The following is a 27,625-nucleotide window of genomic DNA, read 5'->3' on the forward strand; positions in this document are numbered from 1 at the left end:
CATTATACAGAGACCCTGTACAGATTTTGTAATTATCATTATTAAAAGGCAATGATGCTAATTTTGTTAGGGGCCCACTCAACTTCAAGTTAGCATATAGCCATGGGAGCTACTGTTTATATGTTCTGTTTGCCAAATGTCACAGCTATGATTGAGCTATTTGTTAGACTTGTGTTGTCCTAATTGCATCTGTCTTAAGGTGTGAAGCCTGAAGGTACATCTGGTTTTGCAGTTCTCCATGGTAACAGCCTGTGTTTATTGGTCCAGCTTTGAGTGTGAAGTGGACCAGATGCTCTCCAGAGGTCCCTTCCAACCTAAGTTATTCTGTGATTCTAGGGTAGACATTTGGCACCTTTAATCCCTTCTCTTGTGTAAACCTGCACCAGTGATGCAAACAGTCTTGACAAGGTAATGTGCTTATGAAAATGCATCCAGCACTCAGAGGAGGAGTTTAACTTCCTTCTGACACATATTTTTGATTAAGCCCATCTTAACTTTTAATGAGTTTCAATTCAACCTGTGACCTGGAAAACCATATGCTGAGTGGTTACAGTAACTCAAGCTAGATTGCTCAGATGAATGAAATGACTGAAGAGCAGCCATTGGACAAAGCTCCCATTGACTTCACTGAGAACAGATTCCTGTCCTCTTGTGTGTCCCCTTCTGGAAATAACAATGATAGTAAAATAAAGCAATTCACCTTCTCCTTTAAACATGAGATTTATAGTGGACAACAATTCCTATTAACAACTAATGTGAATAAATTGAGTTAAATTCCTTAATTCATAGGGGAAACAAATGTAATAACTTATAAAGCTTCTTGGAATTAACTCTCTTTTTAAGTGTGGAATACTTGTATTAAGTAAGCTTGTGTAAGTGATTTCTTTTTAAATGAATATGCCTGTGAAAAAGCTGCACAAAGAAAACAGTAGTTATGAATATGCTAAAACATGTATGGGGAATATGGCTAGAGTGATAACTAAGCCAAATGGTGGCATTTGCACATGCACATGCATTTCTTGAGTTCTTTATAAAGGATCTCTAGATCTTTCCAGGGTACAACAACTTTTTACAATTATGAACAATCCAGTAAAATATGTCTCGGGGATTTTCAGTGATGGAACATATGTGACATAAGAGGAGACTGAAACCTTACTCAAGTCTAGATTTACTTGCACAGAAAAGATTATAGATAACAGCCAATAATAATAATTATTATTGGAAATAATAATTAAAAAAAATAATTAGGAAATAATATTAGGAAATAATTTGAAAACATTTTCATAGTTTGCTGCTGGGACTTGTTGAGTCTCTTGGTGATGACCCAACATCTATGTATTTATTATTTTGATGCAAATTTAAATCCCCAAAAGAGATAAAGTGTATGAAGAACCACACAGATCTAGTTCCATCTTATGGATGTTTCCATTGGTATTTTAGGAGTTTCCTGGGTTCAGAGTCCCATGTGAAAAGGCTAAAGGCCAGTGCAAGTACTGTGTTCTCAATGCAAGTGCCGTTTAAATATGGCATTAGACAAAATTATTTTAGATAAATTGTTTTAGATTTCAGAATGTCTGCTAGTACTAACTGCTTCTTATATTTATGTATTTAATTCACACATTACTAATTCCTTTTTTTTGGTCAGATTTTAGCTATGAAGCACATCAAGGAAAATTTAATTCAATTCCCTATATTTGGCTACTACATTTGCATCCTAGAAAATAAAATAAAAAGGACAAAAATCTCTCTCTTAACCCTTATTGAATGGAGTTATATAAAATGGTCAGTTCCAAGTCTACCGGTTAATTTAAAGTGCTGTCATATCACAAGCTTCTCTAAATGTATTTGTTTTTCCAGGTCCACATCAAATTGTTTCCATGTAGTAACTGTTCTTTGGAAAATGGAAAATTAATTCTCAAATTAATTTTGCTGTTCTCCCCTGTCTTTTTTTCTCCTTTATTTCCCTTAGTGTATGTATTTACATTTGCTGTCTTAACAAACCAATACAATTGGAATTCCAACTAGAATTTTGATTACGTCAGTTGCCACTGAGAAGTGAAACTGCAGAAACAGCTGTCAGTTAACTAAGGTTAGATCAGTTGAATTAAGAAAATTTTCTCATAAATTGAAATTAATTTTTTAATGGAATATCTACTTCCCTAAAAGAGATTATAACAGCGTTTAAAATAGCACTGCAACCTTTTCCATATCAATCATATTTACTACATGAAATGTTTGAGTTCGGCCTGCTTGCACTACACCATTGCATATACCTGCATTTTGACTCACAAAAATGTTTAAAACAGCCCTGTGATGTAGAGTTAACATATTTCCCTCTCATCTTCCACATGACAAATTTTGATGTAGAAGGTAAGTATTTCTCTGTTAAAAATGGTGAAACATGAATGTTACTGTTTAAAGCCGTAGATTATAAGGGTTTGCTTTACCAGATTGCCTGACTGCTTCTAGTGTGTGCAACTGAGGGAGACCGCTACGAGCAGTAATTGACTTCCTTGACAAGTTCAGTTTTTATTCCTTTATAGGTGAATCTCAGGGATAAACAGTTAAGTGGGTGGTGAATGAATACATTATGCACCAAAATGTGTGCCATTTTACAGTAGAATAAACAGCTACAGAAAAACATGATAAAAGTGCTCCAGGTAAAAACCCAGAAGCTGTCTAGCCCAGTCTTGCTGTTTTAATCACAGAGCCAAATGATTTATTGTGGAATTTTTTTGCATTTTATCCACAATAATGTTCTATATTGCAGGAACCACCTCATCTCTTGATTATTCCCCCTTTTTTATTTGAGGCTGAGTCTGCTGATGTTTTCTTACATTAAATCTTGTTAACTGTTAATAGAGTCTGTGTTTTCAGTGTCATGCACTGTAGACACTTTGGGCTATACCTTGCAGAAATACAGAAAACAGTATGACTTGCACATACAAATGGAGATTTGTCAGGAGGCATTATTATACAGACTCAGATAAAATCCTCTTTAATTTTGTTGAAGTTACTGGAGCGACACCTGGACTTTACTTTTAAGTATACCACAACACACACAATACATCTGAAGCATTACAGACTTGGATTAGTTTCAAGAGTGATTTTGGGTCTCTAAATCCTTGGGAGAGTTTTGCAAGTATTTGCAATTACATGCAACCTATATTTAGAAGGTATTATTAAAGTTACATTCTCAGAGTTGTTTAAGGAGTCACTTAATGTCTAAATTAATGAACTACTTTTTGAAATGTGAAATCATCAGCATAACTTTTCACATGGAGAAATGGCTTTCTGAAGTGATGAGTTAAAAAAAATGTACCCATCAAAATCTCCCTCTGCCTTAATGTATTCTCCAATGCATAACTACCTGTGGGATATACACTAATAAGATAACTTGGGTTCCATCCCCTCCCCGCTATGATCTTAGTGTAGTGTTATTAACTCTCTAAAAGCTGTGCAGATCTTCTCTAATGTCTAAATATACTTATGGTAAATCTACTTTTTAGTATTCAAGCAAGGGGATTAAGGGTGTTGAAAGACATCCTTAAAATCTCATCTAAATATCTCTCAAAAGGATATCCTGGAAAGACTCTGGTTTACCTATGTGGAGTCACGTACTACATTTTTAAAAGACTGGCAGCAGCATACTAGCTATATGTCCTCCTTTATTTTTTCCCTAAACAAAGCTGAAAACTCCAATCTGTGTTATTAGAAGCACTTGTAACCAAAACCAATGACAAATATGTGTATTATTATAGAATATTCAGTGTATTATATGTATTATTACAGAACATTATATTTTTTATATATATATATGCCTACCTTGTTTATTATCATTTGTTAGAACACTGACATATCAAATCTTACACTTATAAAAAGCCAGATGCTAAACACTGGAAATTGTACTGTGATATATTACAAAGCTATATTGTAAGCCCACTGCATAGGCTTCACATGCACATAAAAGCTATAGAACATAAATAATATCAAATGACAAAACTAGAAAGCAGCTTCTTCATACTTTATTTTACAATGTCTCACTAAATATATTTACAGGACACGGAATTTGCTTTAGTGCAATACATAGTAATGTTGCATAAGTACAAACTGTTGAACTTTTCTAAAAAAAATAAAGAAATAAAGCACTTAACTGATGTTACAGCTAAGTATGTAAAGCAACGTTAATAACTCTGAGTGAAAATGCTAACAGCATCTTTTCTTTTCATAAACAATTTCTAGAAACAAACCACAAACCGGCATTACATATTCCAAACTACTAAGCCTTGTACAGTACCATATCATTTAAAAAATGATTTTTTAAAAGCACATATGCTGTACTGTATGGCAGTCTTTTTCTACAGATACTGACTTACTCTTTTAATACAAATATGATATAACCTTGGCAGTTTTGAAGAACAAAGTTATCTCAAGATATCAAACATCTGTAGCAAACTCTGATAAGCACAGCTTCTTGAGAACTTGCTTTAACAGCATTTCTTCACAGTGATAGTTATGAAAGGTTGGAAAAAGATTAGCATAAAATATTTCCATCCTTTTTCAGTTTTTATGCAAAAAACATTACTTTATATTGGTAATTATAAAATTACAAACACTTTCTATAAGTAACTGCATCTGTAGTAATGATAGAAAAAGTTATCAGCAAGATACCTAAAATGAGGCTTGCATAAAATGAGTTTGAAGAAAAGTACGTATATCTTTTTAAAAATAATAGTAAGGGAGGTAACTTAATTTAGAATAAGCAATACAGTAGTTTAACAGAGACAACTTATTTATAAATTAAAAAAGCTAATTATTTATTAATAAATGTTAAAAAATAAAGGAATTGTAATGAGGTGAAATCAACATTTAAAAAGATACGATGAAACATTTACTCTTAATCTTAGTTTTGGCACTTCATTGGAACAATTACTTTACCAAAGACCAAAATATGTATAAAAGGTATACAGCATCTTGACATACCTTGCAAATATAGTACATAAGTACTGGCAAACACTGAAAACATAGTTAAACATTCCCACGGATTTGCACATGCATGCACTATTCGGACAACAGCATTGTATCTATGTTCTCGGCGGTGACAATCTTGCATTACTTGGGTATTTTAGGCTATTTCTTCAGCAGATCTTGTTTCTGATTTAAGTCTTACAAATTCTTTAGCAACTTCATCATTGGTCCTCTGAGAAAGTATTCTAAGAATTGTTAACCCAGTTTCATCTACAGAGATGTTTCTCAACAAGGGGTACCAAGACGCACAGCTACCTTTCTCTGCTATGTTTTGCAGCTGAATAACTGTCATTCCTATAATGCGATCTTCCCTAGCAAAGCAGTAATCTTTCACTGAGAGGTGAAGTTCGTAGGCTCCTGGCTTATCTTCATTACTCAAAATGCTGCATGGATTGAAAATATAAATTTAGAACAAGGAATTCTGTTTAATTCCCCTAAGGAATGAACGTACTCTAGAAATCTTGTAAAAATTAAAGCGATAGTGGTAGTTTAATTTTTGTAGTTCCATTTTGTTGCAACAGAATATAGTTTTAAACCTTCTACACAGTTAACCTGTCAGATGCTACTGGTGATGTAGTCTCTGTTCGCACTGACCTGAACAGAAACGGAGAATTCATCATTCCCTCAATATCTGAAATAAACATGGTTACCTTTCCCTAGAAAGTACCTAAAATATTCAACTAGTTCCACAACTATCACAACCACATCTTTAAATCAACTGCAAAAAATAAAGAAAATCACTGGCAGCAAGCCTCAAAAGGAGCTTTGCTGTCAGACACTGAGAAAGTGAACTCTGTCTTAGTCAGGGTCTCAGTTATGAAAGGGGAGGAGGAGTAAATAGGTGAGAGGTGCTATAAGAAGTACTAAATTTAAAACTCCAGGTTAGGTGACAATTTCTTATTGCTTTAAGGATTAAATAATAGTGATAAATTATACCATTAACCATACACCACCCTTTACATATTTAGATATCTCAACAGTCATAAAGGCCCGGATATCTAGCAGTAATAATAAAGGCTTCAGTCCAGATTGCCACTTAGGCAAATAGATTCCTAGATATATAAATAATTATTCCTGTGTAGGGAAATGTACATTTTAACCAGCTTTTGGAAGACTGAAAGCTTAGTGGTTGTCATTTGTCTTCATACAAAAAAAAGATACAAATTACTAAATAATTTTGAAGTGGAGTCTATATCTATGGACTCTGATGTGTATAGTGGCCTTAGGATTTTTTTTTTTAATGTTCTTACTGGTTTAACCACAAGAAATTCTAACAAAATTTGCATAAAATATACAATTAACAGACAAAGAAGACTTACAATTGGAAAGTTTCATTGTATTTTGGTGACCAGGTGTTGCTCTTTGTCTTGGTTCCGTGTTTTCTTTTCTTGTCACTTAGGTTAGGACCTAATATGCAAACTTCCACAAATGGCCGGAACATAGCTGTTGTTTGCCAGTGTAGATTATTAATTGCTACAACTATAAAGAAATAAAAGAAATGAAGTTAAATAAAATTCCATTGGAAGAGTTCCAATTAATTATCCAGCATGACTTTGTATAGCCAATGAAAGGTGACCTGAGAGATTTCCTATAGGATACCAATACCTGGAAGCTCAGGAGGAGTTCTGCCTGTTCTCTGCCAAGTAAGATTGACTACTTTCAGTTACAACAGTAGCAAATATAAACATATATTTTACAAATGCTTTACATCAGCAGCTCCTTTGTCTGCTACCTTCATTGTAATTAAAAATTCAGCTTATACTAATCTAAATGATACTGGGTTTCCTCTGGAATTCAGGTTGTGCAGAACAAAGGAATTTTGTTAAAAATGGAACTTTTAAAGTCTTGGTGCAGTCATTCATCACCCAGCTTTTCTACAGCTTTTGGAAAAATAAATTATATGCAAGCAAATCAGAAGTCTAATTTGGCACATTTGAATTTATAACCCTATAACTTTGTATAATAATACTTTTTAACTGTCTACACAGACAAGCATAGATAGTACTTACCTGCATAATCTTAACTTCTGGTGATGTTGAGCAAGGTAAAAATACAATCCTAGTCATCTGAAGCATACTCATAGCTTTAAAAGTACTGTAATACTTAACACTTGTTATTTCATTATTGGTATGTTTTACTTAGGATGTAGTGCTTGGGTGTTTTGGACTTTGTTGTTTTCTTTTTAAAATTAGCTATTTGAAACTTACCTTTTACAGTGACTTTATGCTCACCAGTTCCAGGATGTGTGGAGACATCCACGTGTATAGATATCTCACCCACTGAATTATTAGTGGTTTGACCTGAAATAATAATTAGTAGATTAGCACACTTGGCTTCTCAATACATCAAGAGAAATAGACAGTGAAAAAAGGTGAGCTGTATTTTCTGTCAGAAACACTTAGAAATTTCTGACATATATTTCACATTTAAGTGGGAATCAGTTATAGATTTATAAGTGATTTTGCCACAAAAGTACCTAGCAATTGCAAATGTCTATGTAAAGTGCCTCAGTAAAATAAAAAAAAAGCCTTCCATCTGGAACCTTCCATTCTGGTTAATATTAGGTGCATTTGCATCTTGAAATGCAAAAGTTGGTGGTTTTGTCAAACTTTGTTTGCATGTGCACCCCAAAAATCTTATTGCAAGTACACATTTGGAGAGTTATTTCTGTATTGTTATTGATTAATCCTTTGCTGGGGGTTATGTCTAAGCAAATTACTAAAGGTTCTGCACTAGCATAGACACAGGGGCTTAAAGAAAAAAGGGAAGGTTGCAGGGATGGCAGAAGAGCCAGGAACTGAATTTTGGAAGTATTTACTTTTGAGCACCAGTGCAGGTTCTAAGTCAGTTTGCTCATAATGATTCCTTAAAAGGACTCTCAGCGTGTATTGAAAGGTCCTTTAATGTATCAGATAATAACAGTACAATATTAACAAAATTGGGTGTGTTTACTTGTTCTTTAATTGGATGACTGTGAATGTTGAACTCTGTGAACTGTGTACTTCCTCCCCGGTGTAACCTCTGTGAACCATATACTGAAGCAAATTACTACCCCTTTACAACTGGCTACTGTTTCTGTGGGTTAGCAGAGGAAAGAATTTATCTTCTTTGTATTTATACAGAAAGTCCTTACCCACTGGTTCCCCAACCTTATATATGTGAGAAGAAGCAAACATTCCTTTAGAAGTTTTCCAGCAGCTCATGCAGGAATTAAGGAAGGGGTACAGAGAAGAGGGGTGTCTTGTGTAATCATACTGGGGAATTTTTTTTCCCCACCCTGAATTAGTTTATACCCAGAATATATTTTTTCCCCCTTTATCATGTGTAGTTTTTTCTGGATTTCACCATCAGTGGCTTCCTAGAAATGTGTTCTACAGTGATGTTTATTTGTTGTGTTGGCATGATCTCTAATTACGTTCTCTACACTGGTTGAACATTGGAAGGTCAATTAAATACTCTTACCCCAAGCGTTACTGCTTCAGAGAACAAGTTTTTTTTCCTGATTCATCAAAATGTGGAAATTCAGTGCTCAATTAACTTGCTCAGAATCCTTGAGCACTGTTCTGCATTTTCTACCTTTCAGGCGAGTTTGGCTTGCAATTGTCATGAATCCACTTTTGAATCATAGTCAACAGTGTTTTAGTAAAAACTGTACAATCTCGGTATCTTAATTTGGTTATAGCTGCTACTTCTGAATTTTAGGATACCTGTACAAATTTTGCTGCTAGATGTATTTCAGTATCAGCCAGAGGGCTTGGACCACTGCTTATGTGTAAACAGGCAATTTGTTAGACATCAGATTTTTAATGACAAAAGTCTAGTTTCAGTAACAGCCATTAAACTTGTTGTATTTGGATAATTAGTTAAAGCTGCACTATACAAGATCTCTAATTAAGTTGCTGAGTCATTCTACATCTTGTTCACAGTAAATAATACAAAATTTTTTTTAAGAACATCTATAAAAAGATAGGAATGAAATGGGCTACAAAAGCTAAATAAAATCAGTAGAATAGCTTTATTTAGAAGAGTAAAACAATGTATTATCTGACTGTACAGTAAAATTAGCTTTTATTTAGCAAGAGAAAGGAAATACTAATTTGGTCAAGGTCATACAGTTAAAGCTGATTTCCTTTTCTTTTGCAAACACATTAGACCATGTGTCAGTGAGTAGTATAATATTGACACTGAGTTTCTGCTGCTTGAAATAAAATTTATTTATGAATTTAAAAAAAAATTGTTTCGAATGTGAAGTGCTATATAAAATTATTCTGTCCAGAAAAACAAGATTTTAAAAAAGGCCTCATTTTCATTATATAAAATGTGGTGGTTTTAATGGAGTTACATTTAACCCAGTGTGCTGACTTGTGGGAAAACACCTTCCCTTATATTTGTGTGGATTACTTAACTTGAATTAAATGAAGACACCAACTTTTTTTTTTTTTTTTTTTTGAAACACCTAAAATTCAGAAGGCAGCTTATCTGGACTAGTACTCCAATACTATATATAATATATATTTATATATAGGTTATTCTCATTGGCTTTCTGATGCTGTAAATTAAATCAAAGAGAGTAGAGACTGGAGCTTCTAGAGCATAAATCTGTCTTGTTCTTTCGTATTGTGAAATTCTACCTTTTCAAATTCTCACATACTGCACGGAATTCAACCTTAACAGGTTCTTTTTGTGGTGGTAGACCTTTTTATGAATAATGCTTTTGATACCACATATAGCCATCCTTGACTATGGAGTTTGAGTTAACACACTATAAGTCATTAATCTTTTGTTCTGATTAAAAAGCTTTCATTGCCAAATTGGACAGGAGAAGAGAACCAGGAATTTGTAAAATCTAAATCATAGGGACACTGAATGGATAGGATAAACTGAATGTACTGAGAGAAAGTATAAGAAGTTCTCAAACTCTCTCCCAATCAAAATTTATAATAGTTTACCACTGACTGCAGTGGAAGGTGAGTCAGGCTGATCCTGAATATCACTGAAAATATCAGCCAGTGTTGATTGCTTGTTTTAGCTTTTAGCTTAAAAAACCCCAAGCCCAAAACCTCTTTAGGAGAAATCAGAAATGTTTTAAAAGAAAACAATTAGCATTTTCATTAGATAGCTTATGCAGCAACCTGTGGGTGATGGTAATAATGGAGTGTGCTGTGTTAATCTGTAATAATGACACATTAGATTTTACTGCGACAAAATCTATGAATCTACAAGGTAAGTCTTGTTCTGTTTCTCCAACTTTTTTATTAACTATGCAAATATATCCCTGCAATGGTCTCCTAACTGATCTTTTTCTTTCCTTTTCCTAGTAGTCCATAATTCACAATAGTGCCCTAAGTAGTACTGCAAATATATAGTGGGATTAGTCATGTGTCTATAGTACTGTTTGATACGGTTATAAAGAAATCTGTGTAAAAGACCATACAGCTTTATACTGAAAACAGCTGACCTTAAAATGACCCTATATTTCACTATTGCTAAGGAAACTTCTGCAGCAGAATGTCTTAGCCAGCAGAGACAATTTCTAGTGGAGTCTAGAATATAAGCATGGTTTCTTTCAGTTACCACCCCATCCATCTTGCATTTGCTTCCCCCCCCGCTTTCTTTCTCTCTGACCTGCTGAACAAACTAGAGATACAATTGTAGGACATTCAGTATTTGCTTATAGCAGCTTTTGTTGACATTCAAGAACTATGGCACTTCATTTTAAAGACTGATCTGTCTTTTTCTGCTGTTTTGTTTTCTTGCTATCAGTTCTTGTAAAGTCACAGCAGGAATTAGGGATTTTGATTGCACTGTAGAAAGGTCCGTTTATCCTACCACATTTAACAAGTCAATTTAACTGACAACAAATATCTAGCCCTGCACTGCAGAGGATGATTGCACTTTTCTTCCTTTAGTACTGTAATATATCTCATTAGAAGCTTAACAAATTTACAAATCATGCTGCCTGAAACCTTGTGGTTGCTTAACTATTACTGCTTCCACTCTGAACTCTGCTTTAGATTTTGTTAGGTTATTTATATGAATCAAAATACAGCAGCCTCTCATAGGTGGGTTTTAAAGTGATCACCTGCATCTAAACTGCAGTCATTCTATCGCAGCAAACAAACTGTAAGGAGTGAAAATATTTCCTCTGGCCAAAGGTGCTTGCTCCTCAATAGACAAAATGTCCATTTAGCACCTGGAATGTCATCAATGTGATAGTTGTTATAGCCCTAATGATCTTGACAGAAGAGAGCCATTTTGGACCACGGACCTAGTCAAATGTTTCTCAGTCATGATAGTCATATTGGCTACATATGCATACAGAAACTAATTGTTCTGTCTTCTATTCCTTAGTATGTACCCTTGGAGAAGTGTGAACTTGTGGACTCAGGTAGGGAAAATAGCAGAAAATACAAGTGGAAAAATGAGTCATGTATATTCTGTAAAACTAAACCAGAAACTATCTATATTCTCTAGAATAATATTCCTGTTAAATGCCAGTGACTTCTACTGAAATAGTCTGTGACTGTGGACAAAAGTACATTTCTGTGAAAGGGGTTCTTTGTCCTGCTTGATCCTTTAGCAGCAAAAAGTTTGAAAAAAATTTCCTGTCAGGAGGACTTTGGAAACTAACTTCTAGGTTTGCATGAAAAAAAGAGCCCAGCAGAAATAAATGGGATTCACAGAAAATGAGCTAGCATCCTTGAAATAGCAGGAGCAGTACCTCTGATGGAGTGTACTTTCCAGTTGCTCTGGAAATTGGGGCATGGAAACTAGGATGCTTTCATAATTTCTTGGGGGGGAAAAAAAAAAAAAGGAAAATATTAAGAGTAGTCTGTTTTGGGGCTACTAGGAGCATTGGTATGCAGCAGGGACCTCAATAAGAGTGGTAGAACACATCTGAGAAGCTGAGCTAATCATTGGACTGTTCATAGGTCTCAGCTCTGACACTCCGACTACCAGAGTTATGCTGCTATGAGTATTTAAGATAGTAGAGTTTGCATACATAATTACTAAAACCAGCACTGTAGCTATGGCCAAAGTTTGCACTATCTATATATTCTAATATAAACATAGGAAAGTTTACATAACAATGCAAATTCTCACACAGAAGTATTTATGGAAGATAAAATTGCTGTGTCTGAAAAGGTATTGCCTGACTTACTTATCTGTTAACAAAGTTAGTTTTTATCTGGTATTGTATTCAAATGTTAGCAATCTTGCAATCTGTTCTAGTTACAGTTCAGCATGGCAAAATTTGGTAGCTATAAGAAAGCGAAACACAGCAGCCTTGAAAACCGAGCAGTGAAAACCCAGTAATTTGATGGTGTAAAAAAGTCAGACAGAAATACATAGTACTGAACCCTAAGAGAAAAAAAAATTTGTCCCTGCACTCAGTCATACGAGCCTTCTCTTTAATCAATCAGCTCTGTGCCTGTAGTACAGAGTTTGAAAATGGTTGTATAATCCTGGGTTAACATATTGTTTCATTATATGGAACACCAACTATCTTATGTTCTATCTTATGATAGCAATTCTTTCTTTTGGAAATGCTTTAAGATCTTTTGGTATTCATCATTCTTCCTCCTAGTAGTTTCATGTAAAATCCTTAATCTGGAGAAGGCTTTATTTGAGGGTCTGTTTCTCACAGCATAAAGAATGAAAGTAGCAAATTGTGTGTCAGAGAGGGAGAGAGATATTAAGGGGGCACGCTTGCAAACAAGGATTCTTTTTCTGCTGCGAAGTAATCTAGTAGCAAAAGAGAAGAATAATGGAATGTTTTTTTTGTTCTTTAGCTAGAGGCATATTCTTTTTGTTTCATCCAGTAACAGTTAGAGCTTTCAATAAAAACAGATTGAATTCTTTTTTCTTGTCTTTCTTTTTAATTTTTTTTTTTTTTTTTACTGTTGAACTCCAAAAGCATTGATTGTTAAAGTGTTTGTGGTCTGTGCAGTGTCCTTTCTTGTTTAGTGGTGTTTGCAGGGATAATTCTAACTATACAGTCATATTGTAAAAGTAAGACTCACTTTTTTGCAAAATATTTATGAGGACAATATGCAGATGTTCTTACACCTTCCATTGTCTCTACAAGTCTTTCCCCAAACTTGCATTGTGTTCACAAATTTCATAGGACTTGCTTGGAAACTTGTGTTTTATTCAAAAATTTCTGGTTTATTCAAAAAAAGACATCTTGGCAGTTAGCAAGCTGGATTGTTTTTTTCCTATACCTTCTGTCCAGTTTATAGATCTGTTGAGCCTTAAGTATATGGTTAAGTTGTCAGAGTGTATGCATAAGAGAGAGAGTAGAGATATGGGACAAGGAGATATAGTCAAAACTGGAGCTTTTTGGAAATTCAGGCAAAATTCAGTAGAAAAATAAGGGTTGGACTTTGTCACCAAAACCAGAAGCTGGGTGTCCAAAGCCTGATGTGGATCTAGATTCATGGTCTTTTTCAGCTCAGGTTCCAGAGAACTCAGAAATGTACTATATCCCCATCCTAATGCAGGAAGTTAGGTATCTCTGAGGAGAGAATTGATTCCATTTCTGGAAGCTGGAATCCGTCAAGCAGTCTACACAGTGTCCAAAAGAGATCGATGTCTGTTCTCAGGTGTTTGAAAACAGAGCTCCTATTTGTATTTGAAAGGCTTTTATACTATCTGCAGTCATTACAACGTAATAATCTATTATTTGCTTTGAAAGGAATGCCCTGAATGTCAGAATTTATTGAATGTATAAAAATATATTGTCAGAAGTTGTTTACTTGAATTTACTATTTTTTTTTTTCTTCACACAATTATATTCCAGTTTTCCATACATTCATGGTTCCTTACATTTATTGAAGGGCTGAAATGACCCCTAGGTTGAGAAAATAAACATGAATTAAGTATTTTACTTTATGTAAAGGGAGTACTTCATTAAACAGAAAAGAAATCTGAGATTTACCAAACACCCATCTGACTTTAAATACTAATGTGTTTTGCATTGAAGCAATCAGTGCTTATATAATAATAATGATAACAATAAAAAGGTAAGATGAAATTTGACAAAAATTTGGTTTTTTTTTTTTTTTTCTTTTGTTCATCTTGGAATTTCATAATTTGCTCATTACTCAGATTCATATTACCATGTCAGTGTTTGGTATTTCTCTTCTTCCAGTTGGCATGGATCTATAATCAACTTTAGATTATTCACATTGTTCCTTTCTGCCCTACTTGAACTTTTCAGCCTTTCCCTTTACTTTATAGTTATTTGATCAAGTCTCTCTCTGTATGTCTGCACTGCCTCCTTGTAATGTCTGGGGTTGTTATATTTTTATAGTTCTGGGGCTAGATGCTCTTTTAAAGACTGTTTTCTTTCTGGACTTTTGTAGCTTCTTGACTTTCTCCTCCTCTCATACAGGCACTCATAAAGTTGTTGCAAGTGGTGACTTTAGCAGTATTTTTGCCCCATAGTAGTCAAAGATAATAAGCTAGGCTCTAAAACAATCTTTATAGCTGTATTAAAAGTTCCTAAATCTATGGAGGTTTGCATATTTCTCTCTCCCTCTCTTTTTTTTTTTTTTTTTTTTTTTTTTACTGTGGCTTCTAGGATTCAGGATTTCAAGACCTTCTTTACCTCTCTGAGGATTAGAAATCTAGTTTGGAAGAAAAACAACTACCTGCAAACTAATCATCATGCATGACATGATTTTAGTACCTGAGACTTAGAAAAGCTCACTAAGCACTCTAAGCCAGGCAGTAAAACCGCTGAACAGGCAACATTGCTGTGTGCTAACCCTATCCTATCCCATTTGCCAGCTAGCTGCTTCAGCATAAATCTGACCATTTATTTAAATACTGGACCTATACTTTGACCTTATTTTCTGTATAGGACATAAGAATGAAAAGGTTGAACCAATATTCAAGCTTTCACAGTACCCAGTCCTCCAGGAATTACACAAGCTATGAAGTCAGCATTTTAATTCAGAGAAACATTTGTCATGATCTGATTAACAATGCCAATAAAATACATATATTTGTCTGGGGTTCATCTGCCAATTTATTAGAAGACAAAAGATCAGGGTGACTAATCAAGTTAGTTTCCACAGGATGCTGAGGCTTTCTGTAATTTAGAGGAAAATCTTGAGTGCATGTTTTAAAATTTTCATTTAATACTGACTTTCAGCAACCTTTCTTTCACCAGGCTGCCATGAAAAGATTTAGAAGGTTTGTATTTGATTAGAAAACAGGAATCATTTGTCTTAAGGATCACTTGATGTGAAGGTATTAAGGTTGACAGAAGATTCTGCAGCATCTGTAAGCCTCTTAATTGTACAAAGCCACACCATCAAAATACATTCTCTCCTATTTGAATTTCTGTAATGTCAGACAGAGTGATATGAGGAATTCAGAGAGCATAATATAAAAGCAGAATATTATTCTGTGAGTAGAAAGTACTGGTTTGAGTGTCCGGGTGGAATCTCCCCCGTTAAGGACTTCCCCTTCATCTCTGCCTAGTGTAAACCATGCTTCATGTGATGAGGGCTGGCAATTGCCCAACCCCGTTATGACCCTCTGTTACCTGTAGCCACTTGTAATGTCCGTACGGTAAGAAACCAGGGATGAGCCAGCTTTGACATGGGAGATGAGTATCCAGTTAGCATTATCCATCCATCCCTCCGTATGTGTGTGTGCATGTATATGTATATATACACACACACTGTCCAGCGTTTTAACCAGACAACGTGCAGGCAAGTATAGCCTCTCAAGTTAACAGGTTTACGTATGTAGTGAATGCTCCACTGATACCCTTAAGTTATTTTTTAAAACTAATGTCATAGAACTGATGGATAGCAGTAGCTTGTGTTAATTTTCTCAAAGACTTAAGATAAACTGTAATATGCAACATATTTCTAATTTAGGTGCTTTACTGTTTCTTTTAAGGAGTAACCAAAGAAATTTTCTATTGTGACAGCCTCTTAAGTGAACATTCTGTAAAAACCTTATGCTTCACCAGCAGTCTGTTTTTTTTAATATGTGAACTTTTAAAATATTTATTTTCTGCCACTATTCTGAATGCATTTATTTTGATATTAGCATATGCTAGAATACTTCTACTAGTTGTAATACTGCAAGTTTCTTCATTGTTCTTATGCTTTCTGTTGTTCATTACTATACATTCCTTGCAATTGTATGCTGATTTCTGCAGCTTATAATGCAGGTCTATTTTTTTTTCTTTCATGAAATAAGGTTGTGTAACACATGATTGTGACCTCAATTTGAAACTACAGTGGATGAAGTAGGGATTATTTCTTGAGTTAAATTCTCTCTAAAGTGTATGTTATGAGAGAACTGGAAATACTCTGTAGTACTTAAAGTTCATGATAGAATACAGGTATAGCTTTCAAAATATGACAGTTAATACAACAGTTTTGACACACAAAAGAGCAGGAAAAAAAATCCTTTTTTGCTTATAAGAGCTGTTAAATGATTTTTATTTTCTGTAGTCTGATGTCATCTCTCTGCTTGCCTAAACTATAGTATGTTGCTGTTTTCTAAGTTAACTATCAGTTTAGTATTTAAATCTGATTCTGTATATTTAAGAAGACAGAAGATAGTGAGGTTCTGCTTTGTCTTGCACTATTACAGGTTGCAAAGGAACACAAAATTGAATTTTGGTTTGGCAGTTGAAAAGAATTTCTCTTCACTTTTGATCATGTAATTTCCTTCCCTATGTTGGTGGCTTCACGAGACAAGTATGGAGTTACTGTTACAGTTACTCATTCTCATTAGGTAAATACTTTTAATTCTGCTTATTATCTTTTCTTGTTTTCGGATGCTGCTTCCCTTTTTAGCTTTCAATTGTCCAGCACAAGAATGAAGAAATCCGATACAAATCAGCTGATGTGAAAGAATAGCGTTTTCTGCAGCCATTTAAATGCTCAAGTAGGGATTCTAGTATGAGCTCCATGTTGCTCGATGAGTATTGATTTTTCTGCTTAAGTTATACAAACTCTTTAAAGTCAAGCTAAAATATATATTGTAGTCCTGCCGCTATGGGTTGCTATGTTGTATACCTTACAATAACAGTAGCATTCTCTAATAAAGTTTATAAAACTAAGCTGCTGTAAATTTGTAGGAAAAAATATTTCTTTAACTATTTCCAATAAGTAACCATTTTAGATGCTACAGTGGCAATAAATAAGAGCAAATTCAGGACACTGTAATGTTTGAGGTGCTGTCTTTTTATGTAGTTTGCTAAAACTAAAATCATATTTGTCCAAATGTTATTAGAGTTGATGCTAGCCAAGTGTAAACATTCACAGAGTTTATGCAATTACTGAAGATTTAAGACAGTTGCTAAACTAAACCACAGCCATAATTGTCCTTTTAATTTGATATCCTTCAAGTAGTCTAAAAGCTGAAGGTATAACTTAGTTCAGTAAAAAGGTGAGTGGCAGGCTGAAAGTTCTCTCTTTTTTTTAGGAACAAATTTTGAGAAGCATCAGCAGGACTGGTCTGAGCTTTGAGTAACAGTAAGTCAAATATACCATAGAGTAGGAAAGTTTGTACAGTAGGGCAATAGATATGGATGTAGCTTTACTTCAGTGTTCTGAGTCTGTTCCTTCTTTTCTGAAATGGAGAAATACTGTGAGAGTTTGTTCTTTGGCTTTTATAGTTTTGTCTTGATTGTGAAAATGCGGTTGAATTTAGCTCAAGTTTAGTTAAAATCAGCTTGTCCTGCCTGAACTGAAATTTTACCTTTTTGTCTAGAGTTGTTGTATGTTGACAACTTGTATAAATACATTAGTGTACAAATACACGGACTTTTGCAGAAACCTTTGAGCTTTCCTTGATGTTATTCCGTGTTGGCTCGCTGGCTGCCACCCAGCTGTTAGCCAGCCATGGTGTGTTTTAGCCATACAGCACTGAACCCCCACGTCCCTGCAACTGAGCAAGGTTTTATAGGTCAGGCTTGGCAGTGCGCAACTGTTTTACAACTGATTCATGCTTGGCACAAGTGTAGCGTGCACAAAAAATTGTTTGGTCACAAAAGATGTTGAAAACAATCCATATTATATTCTGAATTATGCAAAAATGTTATCCTGCAGCTGAATTTAGAGGAGAAAAAAAAAATCACTTTTACAGTATGACGTAATGTGTATTATTAGTAGTGCCCAATCTAAAATTGACAATTTACAGTGGACAAAAGTCCAAAGGAAACAGAATCAATCAGAGATCTGAAACTCAGGGGACCGGCTTGGTAATGGTGTAGTGATGCTATGAGATTATCACTCGGCTGTGTTTCATATGCTCTTTACCGAGTTATCAATGACCACATACAGTGTGTAAGATACTAGTCACTCAGGCTTTTAAACGCAGTTCTGTTCACTAAACTGCCTTTAGGTTTTTCAAAATCCTTTAGGTCTACATCAATGTTCACTTTGGAGACTCTAAAAGTGACCTGCTCCATGAAATGGTTCTTGGCAGCGCTAACACTAGTGTATGGTTGAACAAGAAGAAAACCCTGATCCAAAAGAATGTGCTTACAACAGGCAATGCAGTATCACCTGGACTAATCACCTGTTTAATATTAAATGTGAACTTCAGATAAGTGGAACTAAATTTCTTTAGCAGTTTATAATTTCTTTGTATGTAAAATTGTAAAAGTTTTCCTACCAAACAATACTGAAAATTTATTTGCAAAAGAGAATGCTGCTCTACAAATTTTACACTTCTGGGCTGGGATTAAAATAGATCAAGTGCTGGCAGCTTTTGCTTATTTTCCTGGAAATAAAATTCTTTTTTTTTTTATACTAAGGGACAAACATAGATGTTTCCTTCCTTCCCCCCTTACTATCATATTGATACCAATGTTAAAATCCGTAAGAATCAGAGTCTCAGCAGTATTTAATTTCCAAACAAGCTGAAACTGTGTGGCAGATCTGGGATAGCAGTAGGGATGTAATAGGAGAAGAGAAACCTCTCTCTCCTCCTGTGCCAGGCAGAAAGACATGTGTTTAATATGACAGCATATGACAGAACTTAAGCTATGTCACCAAGCATGCTAATCTGTATTTGCTAATAGAGTTGGTACAGACAACGTTTTTCTTTTATCTTTCATTTTCATAGTGTGGTTACAGATTTGTTTTCACAACACTGAGTGAGGATTAAATTTACAACTTTCACGTTCCTTTTAAATGGCAAATCATTATATGAAGAAAAAAGAATAAAAGAAAAAGCAATGTTGTCAGTTACTCAAAAAGTTACTGCCAGTTTATGCTCTGTAGTGTCATTTACTTATTCAAATGCTTATCTGTTTTGAAAACAGTCTTGAGAGTCTGTAGCAGTGCTTTGAAAAGGAAAACTTATCAGAGTAAGATCATCGCAGTTAACATCATTAGTCCTGTGTGATAATTTGCTTTTAAAGCATACGTCCATAACAATAGCCTCCTGGTGTATATGAAAATGACAATAAGAGTTTAGCTTTCAACTATTTAGTGTATTGAAACCACCACATGAAAAACTATGAATCCCTGGGAGTAAGTCAGCATTTTAAAAGTTAGGAATGTTTTTATTAATGCTGTCTATGCAAATTGTTTCCAGGAAGCTATTTAGGAATGTGTAGGCACAAAGGCTGCGAATCAAAGCTCTGGTTCAAGCAATCATCCTTGTTTAGAAATGGTGCAAAAGCATATTCTTAGATAATTTGGTTATTCATACTGAACCTGACCCTGCATGTACATGAATATAGGAAGTATCAAGGACCGTAACATACACTTTTACATAGCTATTATGCTTTCTAGGTGGCGAAAGTAACTCCCCCTCCTTGCACCAATCAAACAAATTTTTGCCCTTCAGTTTCTTAGAACCACTGCAGTTTAATCATGGCAAATGAAAAAATATCTTCACCTGTGTTTAAAAGTAAGCCTGATTATTGTCTGATTCTAGTTGTCATTACAAGAAAACTGAGCATCCACTTTCATCTACATGGTTGTTATTCAATATGCTATTTTCTTTAAATCGAAAGTATTCTTTTTTCCATTGCTTTGAGTTTAATTACATCTAACCATCTATTGATTATGGATTGGTTACCTGCACAAAAATGAGGGCAGATATAAATCTAATTATATTTCAGAGAAAGTTTCTGATTTGCAGATAGGGTCATTTTAACTAAATGCTAATGATACAGCTACAGTTGTGAGGCTGGAGGTCGTAATAGATGAGTTTTTTAGTTCTTGTAAATGAGACATTAACGGATGATGAAAAGCTGTGAGTCACTCTTCCTTAACTTCTATTCCCAGTGGCTACACTTCTAATAATACTGGTGGGCAAATATAGGCATGCTAATGTATGCACAGAAATGAATACAGACCTCAGGCTGAAATCATGATGAAAAATCAGAAAATTCAAGTTTGTGGTTTAGGATTTATAAAAGATCTCTGCTTATGGCTACAACCTGGATAATTTTTTCTCCTGAAGTTACAATGAAAGTATGCATAAAGGAAAAGCAAAATATACTAGTAATTAATAATTTTCTGCCTAAATCCATACTGTTAATCCTATTTTTTTTTGGGGGGGGGGGGGGGGGGGAAGGGGAAGAAGAATCTATTCCTTATATATTAGTTTTACAGCAATTTTCTCACTTGTAATGTATGAATTATTAACAGAGATCCTCAGTCTAATATGGAAGCTTCCTGGGAAATAATTCCTTGGAATTAATCTTTGAGCAAGCTGCAAAACTAATGTTTCATGCTTTTTATACTGTGAGTAACATACTATATTTCACAGGTAAAAGCAATTGATTTGCAGCTTAACTGTCCGATTAAAACTTTTCTGATTCTCATGAGTGGGAGCAGGGTAATTCTTTATAGATCAGCAAATTGTATTCCTTCCCAAACATTAAGTGGTGGACAGGCCATTTTTACAAATGCCCATTACATTAAAAAGAAATCTAGTAAAGATTACTATTATGCAAAAATTTGCAGTTTCTAGAATGAAGAAACCATTCAGCTTGGAATATAATGCGCATTACCTGTATAAAAGCAGTTCTTGTATGTACTGTAGACGTATGAAAACACTGTCCTAGATTGATAAGAAAACTGGTAAGAAATAGCTTCTTTTTGAAAATAGAAGGAAACTTTGCCTAAAAGTATAACCATGAACTCTTGCCCTCTTATTGAAACCATGGAAAGTCCTCTTTTGAAATACACTGTTAATGAATGGTATATATATTTTAAATTAAAAGGACTTCATGTTTCTGTTTTTTTGGTACACTACACCAAAATTCTAGAGCAGGAAGAAGTGGCTTCAGTGTTGCTGATGTCCAGATTCAAAGTACACCTAATATCGATCATATTCTTGGATGTTCTCTGCCTTGGTTTGCTTTTGGGAAAGTATCAACGTTTTGATAAGTGGGCATAAAAAAGGATGTGACATTTTCAGCAGGATGATTTTGAATCTGAATTCTTAAACACACAAAGGAAAAAAAATCTAGACACGGACAATGCTGTATTTTAGCCTACAGAAACCTTCTACTCCTTTTGAACCCACAGATGACCTGCTAGAAGAAGTGTGCGTTCTGTAACGTGGAATCAGTGTGCTACATTAAGCACACGTTGCTCACAATTTATTGTTCTTAATCACAAAAGGAAACTTTAAGGGATATGTCATGCTTTTTGCAGTTATTTGTGATTAGTAATTAATATTCTCCAGCTCTGAATGTATCTAAAGCTGCCGATGTACTCTGTGAATTTACTGTGAATTTACGAATTTACTTTGTTTCTGCAATTATAATATGCACTCTGGTATGGCCTCTACAACCTTGTTTGTGTGTGGAGTGCTCCTATAAATAACCCTGATATTCAATGTTCACACAGAGCTATGGGACATATTCTTTATGTAAAGTGACAAGCTGATAAATACACTGCCCTCAGATAAGCTCCATTGATTGACAACAGCAGTTGATATGGGGTAACATCACATGGGCAAATTTGTGACAATAAACTCTAAAATACCACAGTTTTTGGAGAATGTGATTGGCAGCCAATCATTTAAAGCATTTAAAATGTAATTTGATGTACTTATATCTCTCTTATATCACTTACTTTGAGATGACTGAGTGTCTATAAACTTCTTTATCAAGGCGTCAGTAGTTTGTGTGTAAAGGCTAAGAGCATATCTCAGGGACTGTAGGTCCGGGCTCTTTTCCAGGAAATTCTTTTTCAGCCCACTCCCTCCAGCATGGAAGTATTGCTAAAATGAAAAACAAATATGGTCGTTCAGAGAGGCAAATTATCTGAGAGAGGCCTCAGTTACACAAATTTTAAGTAAAATTCTTACACAAACTTTAAAAAATAACAGCTGGCATGTGTAGCTAGATTTATGATTATAGCAGTTGAGATAACTGTCATCATCTCTACTACAGAGCTTCTTTCCAAAGGTAAAAATTTAAGTCTCGTGGGAGAAAAAAAATATACAAAATTTTAATTTTGGTCTTCATGATCTCAAGTATTTCTATGTCAAAACTGAATATATATATTTGCAGGGTTCTTTTATCTTTTGGAGACTGGAATCGTTAATTCTTTATCTAAAACAAAGCCTCTAAAATCAAGGCATGGTTTACAGCACAAGTAAAGAATATATTCATTCTGAGGGAAGGGGGAATTTTGTTAAAATTTTAAAAGAGAAGTTCCTATAATATTAAGTTTTGGATTAGCATTGCATTGTAATTGTGCCTGAAATTATGATTATGCTTTGGGAAATTATTAGAAATTCCATGGAAGTTTCCATGGTGATTATCTTTTCTGATTCCAATGTTGACCTGTTTTACTGTGGATATGCAGGAAATGTGTGTGTCATCCTTGAGTGACCACATTAGGGTTTCCTGGACTGTGAAAGGAAGAGGATGGAAGAGAAAAGGAGCTCATGGGTTGGTACTGCCCTTGAACATGGGGAGTAAATTTCATCTTTCAAAAGAGAATTTCCTTTGGGGCAGAACAGCTGTACCCACAGTTCTCTATGCGCTCCTATGAGCGATGCAGCAGTAACCCACTACACCAGTAGCGCTTCCTGCAAACCTAAGATGGGGGCAGATCACTCTGCAAGTGGTTGCACCAGTGTAGATGGAGATTACTGCCAGCTGTTCACCAAGGCCTGCTTACAGAACAGCACCCCTCCTTTTGCTGCCCTGCTTACACTGATAACTTGTGCTCTCTTGCTTCTTTTATTCAAAAAAAAAAAAAAAGCTAAATTAGCATAAATACTTTAAACAAAAGATGACTCCTGATCTACTGGCACAGCTAGATTTGGAACAAAATATATGTTTACCACTTTGATGTCACACTGACTATGTAAACTATTGCAAGTATTATATTGTGTTTCCAAACCCAAAGCTGACTTCAGAAAAATTAGGATAGATTCTTCCCTTCTTCCTCCCTCAATGAAGAACTTTCCTTAAAATTTTATACAAAACAGTAGTTGATAAACTAATGCACTTAAGCTACAAAGAAAAGATATGTTGGCTACACAAGTTTAAAACCAGTGTGTTCTCTTTGCAAAGCATTTTACAGTCTACGTTACAGCTCTAGGTCTCAAGATTGATGTATAAAGCTCCCACTAACAGCTAATGAGTAAAAAAGCAAACAATGTTTTTTAGGAAAACACCGTGACTACTTGATGACATGCAATATTAGTCCATTCAGTACAGGGAGTGTTGGGAACTGTAAATAGACAATCTATTCTCCTCACATTTTTGGAGTGTTGCCAAAGGAATATATGCAATATATGCATTTCTGTTCACATACATACATATATACTTAATACTTTATCCTACGCATATCTGTGACAAAGCAGACCTACAGTTCATACGTGCCCATTGCATGTTAGTCTACACATTTCACCTTCCAATTCTCGAGATTTTTGTAGGAGATGAAACATACATGTACTTTTCCTAACAAAGTCATTATTTACATTTCTGTGTTGACGGCTACTGACTGTTACAGGGGAAAAAAATATCTGTAGGAGCAAAACAAAGGACTTGAAGTCATCAGGCTGAAAAGTTTTATATTGTTTTAATCCTATCTGGGCAGTTAGTGTCAAGTTAAGAGGTTCTGACTAAATCACCTTTATCTTCTCATCATTGCATACTTTGTATCATTCCAAGCAAATTATTTCATACTATCTGTACCAAAGAAATATCTATTGTCTTAATTTTTCAAAAGTGTATTCATGATTTCACCAAGGCTTTTAATCAGTTTATTAGCAAGTGTTAAAATCTGTTAATATTTCCTGCTATTGTGACAATTATTTTGAGTTTTTTTTAGTTGTGTCTCCCAATAGAATGTTATCTGCAGCAGCAGCTGCAAAGGACTAAAAGCTCCATGAAAGCTAACATTTAAAGAAACAAGGACACCTGACCCTAATCTTCCTGAGTTTTTAATTTTTTTGCTTTTCCCATAAATGGTAAATTTTGCATGCAAAACCACTACTATGAACATATCATTATTTTATGGAAGCAAATACAGAAAAATAATGAGTAAACATAAGGGTTTTGCAGATTCAGTTGGACACCTAATATCCTGTTCTTCAGAGATGTAAACCTTAAAATAGTTCACCTGCTACTTATGCTCCAGTCTACGGGGTTTCAAGGTTCATAGGTGACAAAAGAGGCTTGAAAGTCACACTGACAAATGAAAGGTGCAGACACAAGTGCATAATGTCAAGTATGTGGAAATCAATGCTGTAGCCACTGCAGTCTCAGCCAAAACTTGACAAATGCAACACAAGTCATATTGGTGGTAGTTTCACTTTGTAGAGTGCCTCTGGGTTTACAGTGCTTGCAAAGACAAAAATGGAAACTAGAACAACGGTATCAATGAACATGATCTCTGGGCTGAGATAATGAGATAGCTGAGGTAACTCAGTTTGAAATAACTGAGGCCAGAAGGCCAATTCTCCTAACAGTAAATTGCAAAGTAAGAAGAAAAAAAAAAAAAAAATTGCTAAGGTTCTTTTTGCATCATACAAAGACTGATGATATGCTATATATGTTTAAGATGAAAGATTATTCCTTTATTTTATGCTCTTCAAAGCATTAATAACACCATCATCTATTAAATTATAATTGTAAGTTGCTCAGTGAATTAATTTTTGGTACTAAAAATCAGAGTAATGAAAGGAAAAATAAAAAAGACTGCAAGCACAGAGATACTCCTCCCCACAACTCCCTTCCGTACAACAATCAGTTACTTAATTTTTGAACAGATACCATATGTGATTTTTACCATTCTTCTATTCTTATTTGGGCAGCCATTATTTTTTTTTTCTTTTAAACAAGCCATATTTACCTAGCATTGCCAAAAATTTGTATATTTTGATCATTAAACTTATGAACTGCATTTCTAAATCAACATAGTCTTTTTTCTTGAGTTAACTCACAAGGTTTGTCTTTGTTCACTTTCTAATAGTGTAAGGCCAGTTTCTGCATGATCAAGGCTATTTGCTTAGTAATTTGGAAAAAAAAAGATTTTGCCATATCATGTACCAACTACAGTAAGCAGGTTATAATGCCATGCCATTGCCTTACAATTTGAAAATAGGTTTTTCAGAGAGCATTATTTTGCTCAATTTATGAATGCAGTGCACAGAGATAAGAACACTGAATTAACAGAGGATTTTCCCTATTTCTAACCTTTTTCCTCCAATTCTAGACTTTTGTTTAGTAAAATGATCAATATCTATGACTCTTAAGCATTGGAAATTCAGGCAAGGTTAGAATTTGCATTTTTCCCAACTTGTATTTGTTTAGAACGAATGCTCTGAAAGGAAAACAATTAGATTCACATACTGAACTGAGGAGTCCACAGGGCTTAACTTGGGAGCGCACACTACTTCAGCATTTTGTTCCATTTCTGTTTCAACAACATCAGTAATCCCCAAATATTATTTTTATTTCTGAAAGAAATGCCAGTTCTACAGCAAATACAAAAAATGGCAGTTGGGAGCCCTCTCTGATATTTCTTTCTTGTCTTTTGAGACAGTATTTTGTTGCACAAGACTTGATCATGAATATGTCCTCTTATTTAGATCTTCAATTTTATAGTTAAGTACCTGCCTCCTTACCTTCCCTGATGTGCTGTCTCTTCAGCAGCAGACATGAAAATATGCTGTTATTCTAGAAATTGATTGCTTTCAAGTTATTTACTCCAAATAAAGATCATAAAGACCGGTAAGTACATTAAGTAATATTCCTTACTGGTTTCTTTTGACTTCAGAAACCCAATTTGTGAAGACTATATGAAAGTCTCAATTTTTTTATTAAAAAAAAGAAAGAAAGAAAGAAAGAAAAGACTTTGTTAGTCTCTTTACTTTTACATTTAGGAGCATAATGCAATAATCTAAAAATGAATGGAAGTGAACATTTCACCTGGCCTATGGCCTGATTCTTTCATCCTTCCAGAGAGGTCAAATCCTAGAGTTACTTAATCAATTACCAATGAATTAATTTGTATTTCTAGTCATGAGATTAACACCAGGTAAGGTTGGATGGCTTGTCTCTAATATGGCTCTTTCTTTTAAAAATCTAATGTAAAACATTTATGGCAATGCATTACCAACATCTGCATCAATAAGATGTTGGGATGCATAAAAATCAGTTGCTTCAGAAGTGTTTTTAACAGGTGTGTGATGAATATGATTTTTTGTTTTCAAAAGGGACCACCGTGTAGAATAATTAAATGGCATCTATAAATTAAATCCAATTATTTAGGAGTGACAGTAAATTAGGTGGTGAATTCCAAACCATGAAAAGTTGATAAATTCAACTGGACATTGAATTTAAAATAGTGCACAGTAATGCATGGTATTAAAAGCCTTGTTTTCTGGTGTGCTATAAAAACCATCATACATGTTTACAGGAGCGTGCAGCTGGGAATAACCACACTTTTCAGGCTCAGTATCTCCTTTGTGGGAGAAAAAGAGGCTATACTGCAACATAATAAGCATTACTCTAAAATGTAAAGGAACAGAAGAATCAGATAAGCTTCAACCACCGATTCCTTTAAGGGAACATGTTCTATCTGCAACTGGTAGAATAATTTTTCTGACTTTCTGCAAGCAGACTATTAGACATTTGCTTTCAAGTCAGTACAGGGAGCTTAAGATCAAATGGTTCTTGACATATTAAAGGGATCTTTATGATTGTAAGGGACCATTCTATATTAGAATCTGTTATTTATGTCAATCATGTGCTTGGTCATTCCAGCACAGAACAGAAAAACACTATAAAGCTGTACCTTTATAGTAGCTAGTGCTACTTCCATTATTGCACACTGCCTCAGGGTCAGGCTTCTGGCTTCCTCTCGAATCACATGGTCCTGCAAAGCAAGTTAAGACTGCAGTTGATTTTGAAAGAGAGACAGTATTATGGCCTGTCTGTTCTTGGAAAAACAAATAATCAAACAAAACCACCAAATGCCCCCCAAATTCCTATGATTAACAGGGATTAATTCAACTTCAGACTTCTTTTACAACAAACTATAACCTAGAGCAATCATGTTGTTTCTTGAAAACATAGATTGTAGGGAAAAAGAACTAATATTTAATACTGAGCATCTGTGTA

General features: G+C 34.6%; 1 protein-coding gene and 1 long non-coding RNA gene across 4 annotated transcripts in view; one reads left to right on the plus strand and one right to left on the minus strand.

The window, feature by feature from the left end:
* Positions 1-4,009: 4,009 nt before the first annotated feature.
* The window catches only part of UNC13C (unc-13 homolog C), a 201,049-nt gene continuing 177,433 nt past the window's right edge, over positions 4,010-27,625 (minus strand). For all 3 annotated transcript variants that reach the window (XM_069798209.1, XM_069798208.1, XM_069798210.1), the window contains 5 exons: positions 27,300-27,380; positions 22,113-22,260; positions 7,236-7,328; positions 6,348-6,507; positions 4,010-5,411 (listed from right to left, as the gene is read on the minus strand). In XM_069798209.1, the coding sequence (XP_069654310.1) occupies positions 5,126-5,411; positions 6,348-6,507; positions 7,236-7,328; positions 22,113-22,260; positions 27,300-27,380 (768 nt within the window). In that variant the 3' untranslated portion in view covers positions 4,010-5,125. The remainder of the gene's footprint in view (positions 5,412-6,347; positions 6,508-7,235; positions 7,329-22,112; positions 22,261-27,299; positions 27,381-27,625) is intronic.
* LOC138688031 (uncharacterized) lies at positions 16,384-20,573 on the plus strand. Its single transcript, XR_011327076.1, has 3 exons — positions 16,384-16,797; positions 17,491-17,540; positions 18,412-20,573. It is a non-coding gene; the product is annotated as an uncharacterized lncRNA (long non-coding RNA).

The sequence above is a fragment of the Haliaeetus albicilla genome, chromosome 12, assembly GCF_947461875.1.
Source record: "Haliaeetus albicilla chromosome 12, bHalAlb1.1, whole genome shotgun sequence".
Lineage (NCBI taxonomy): Eukaryota > Metazoa > Chordata > Aves > Accipitriformes > Accipitridae > Haliaeetus > Haliaeetus albicilla.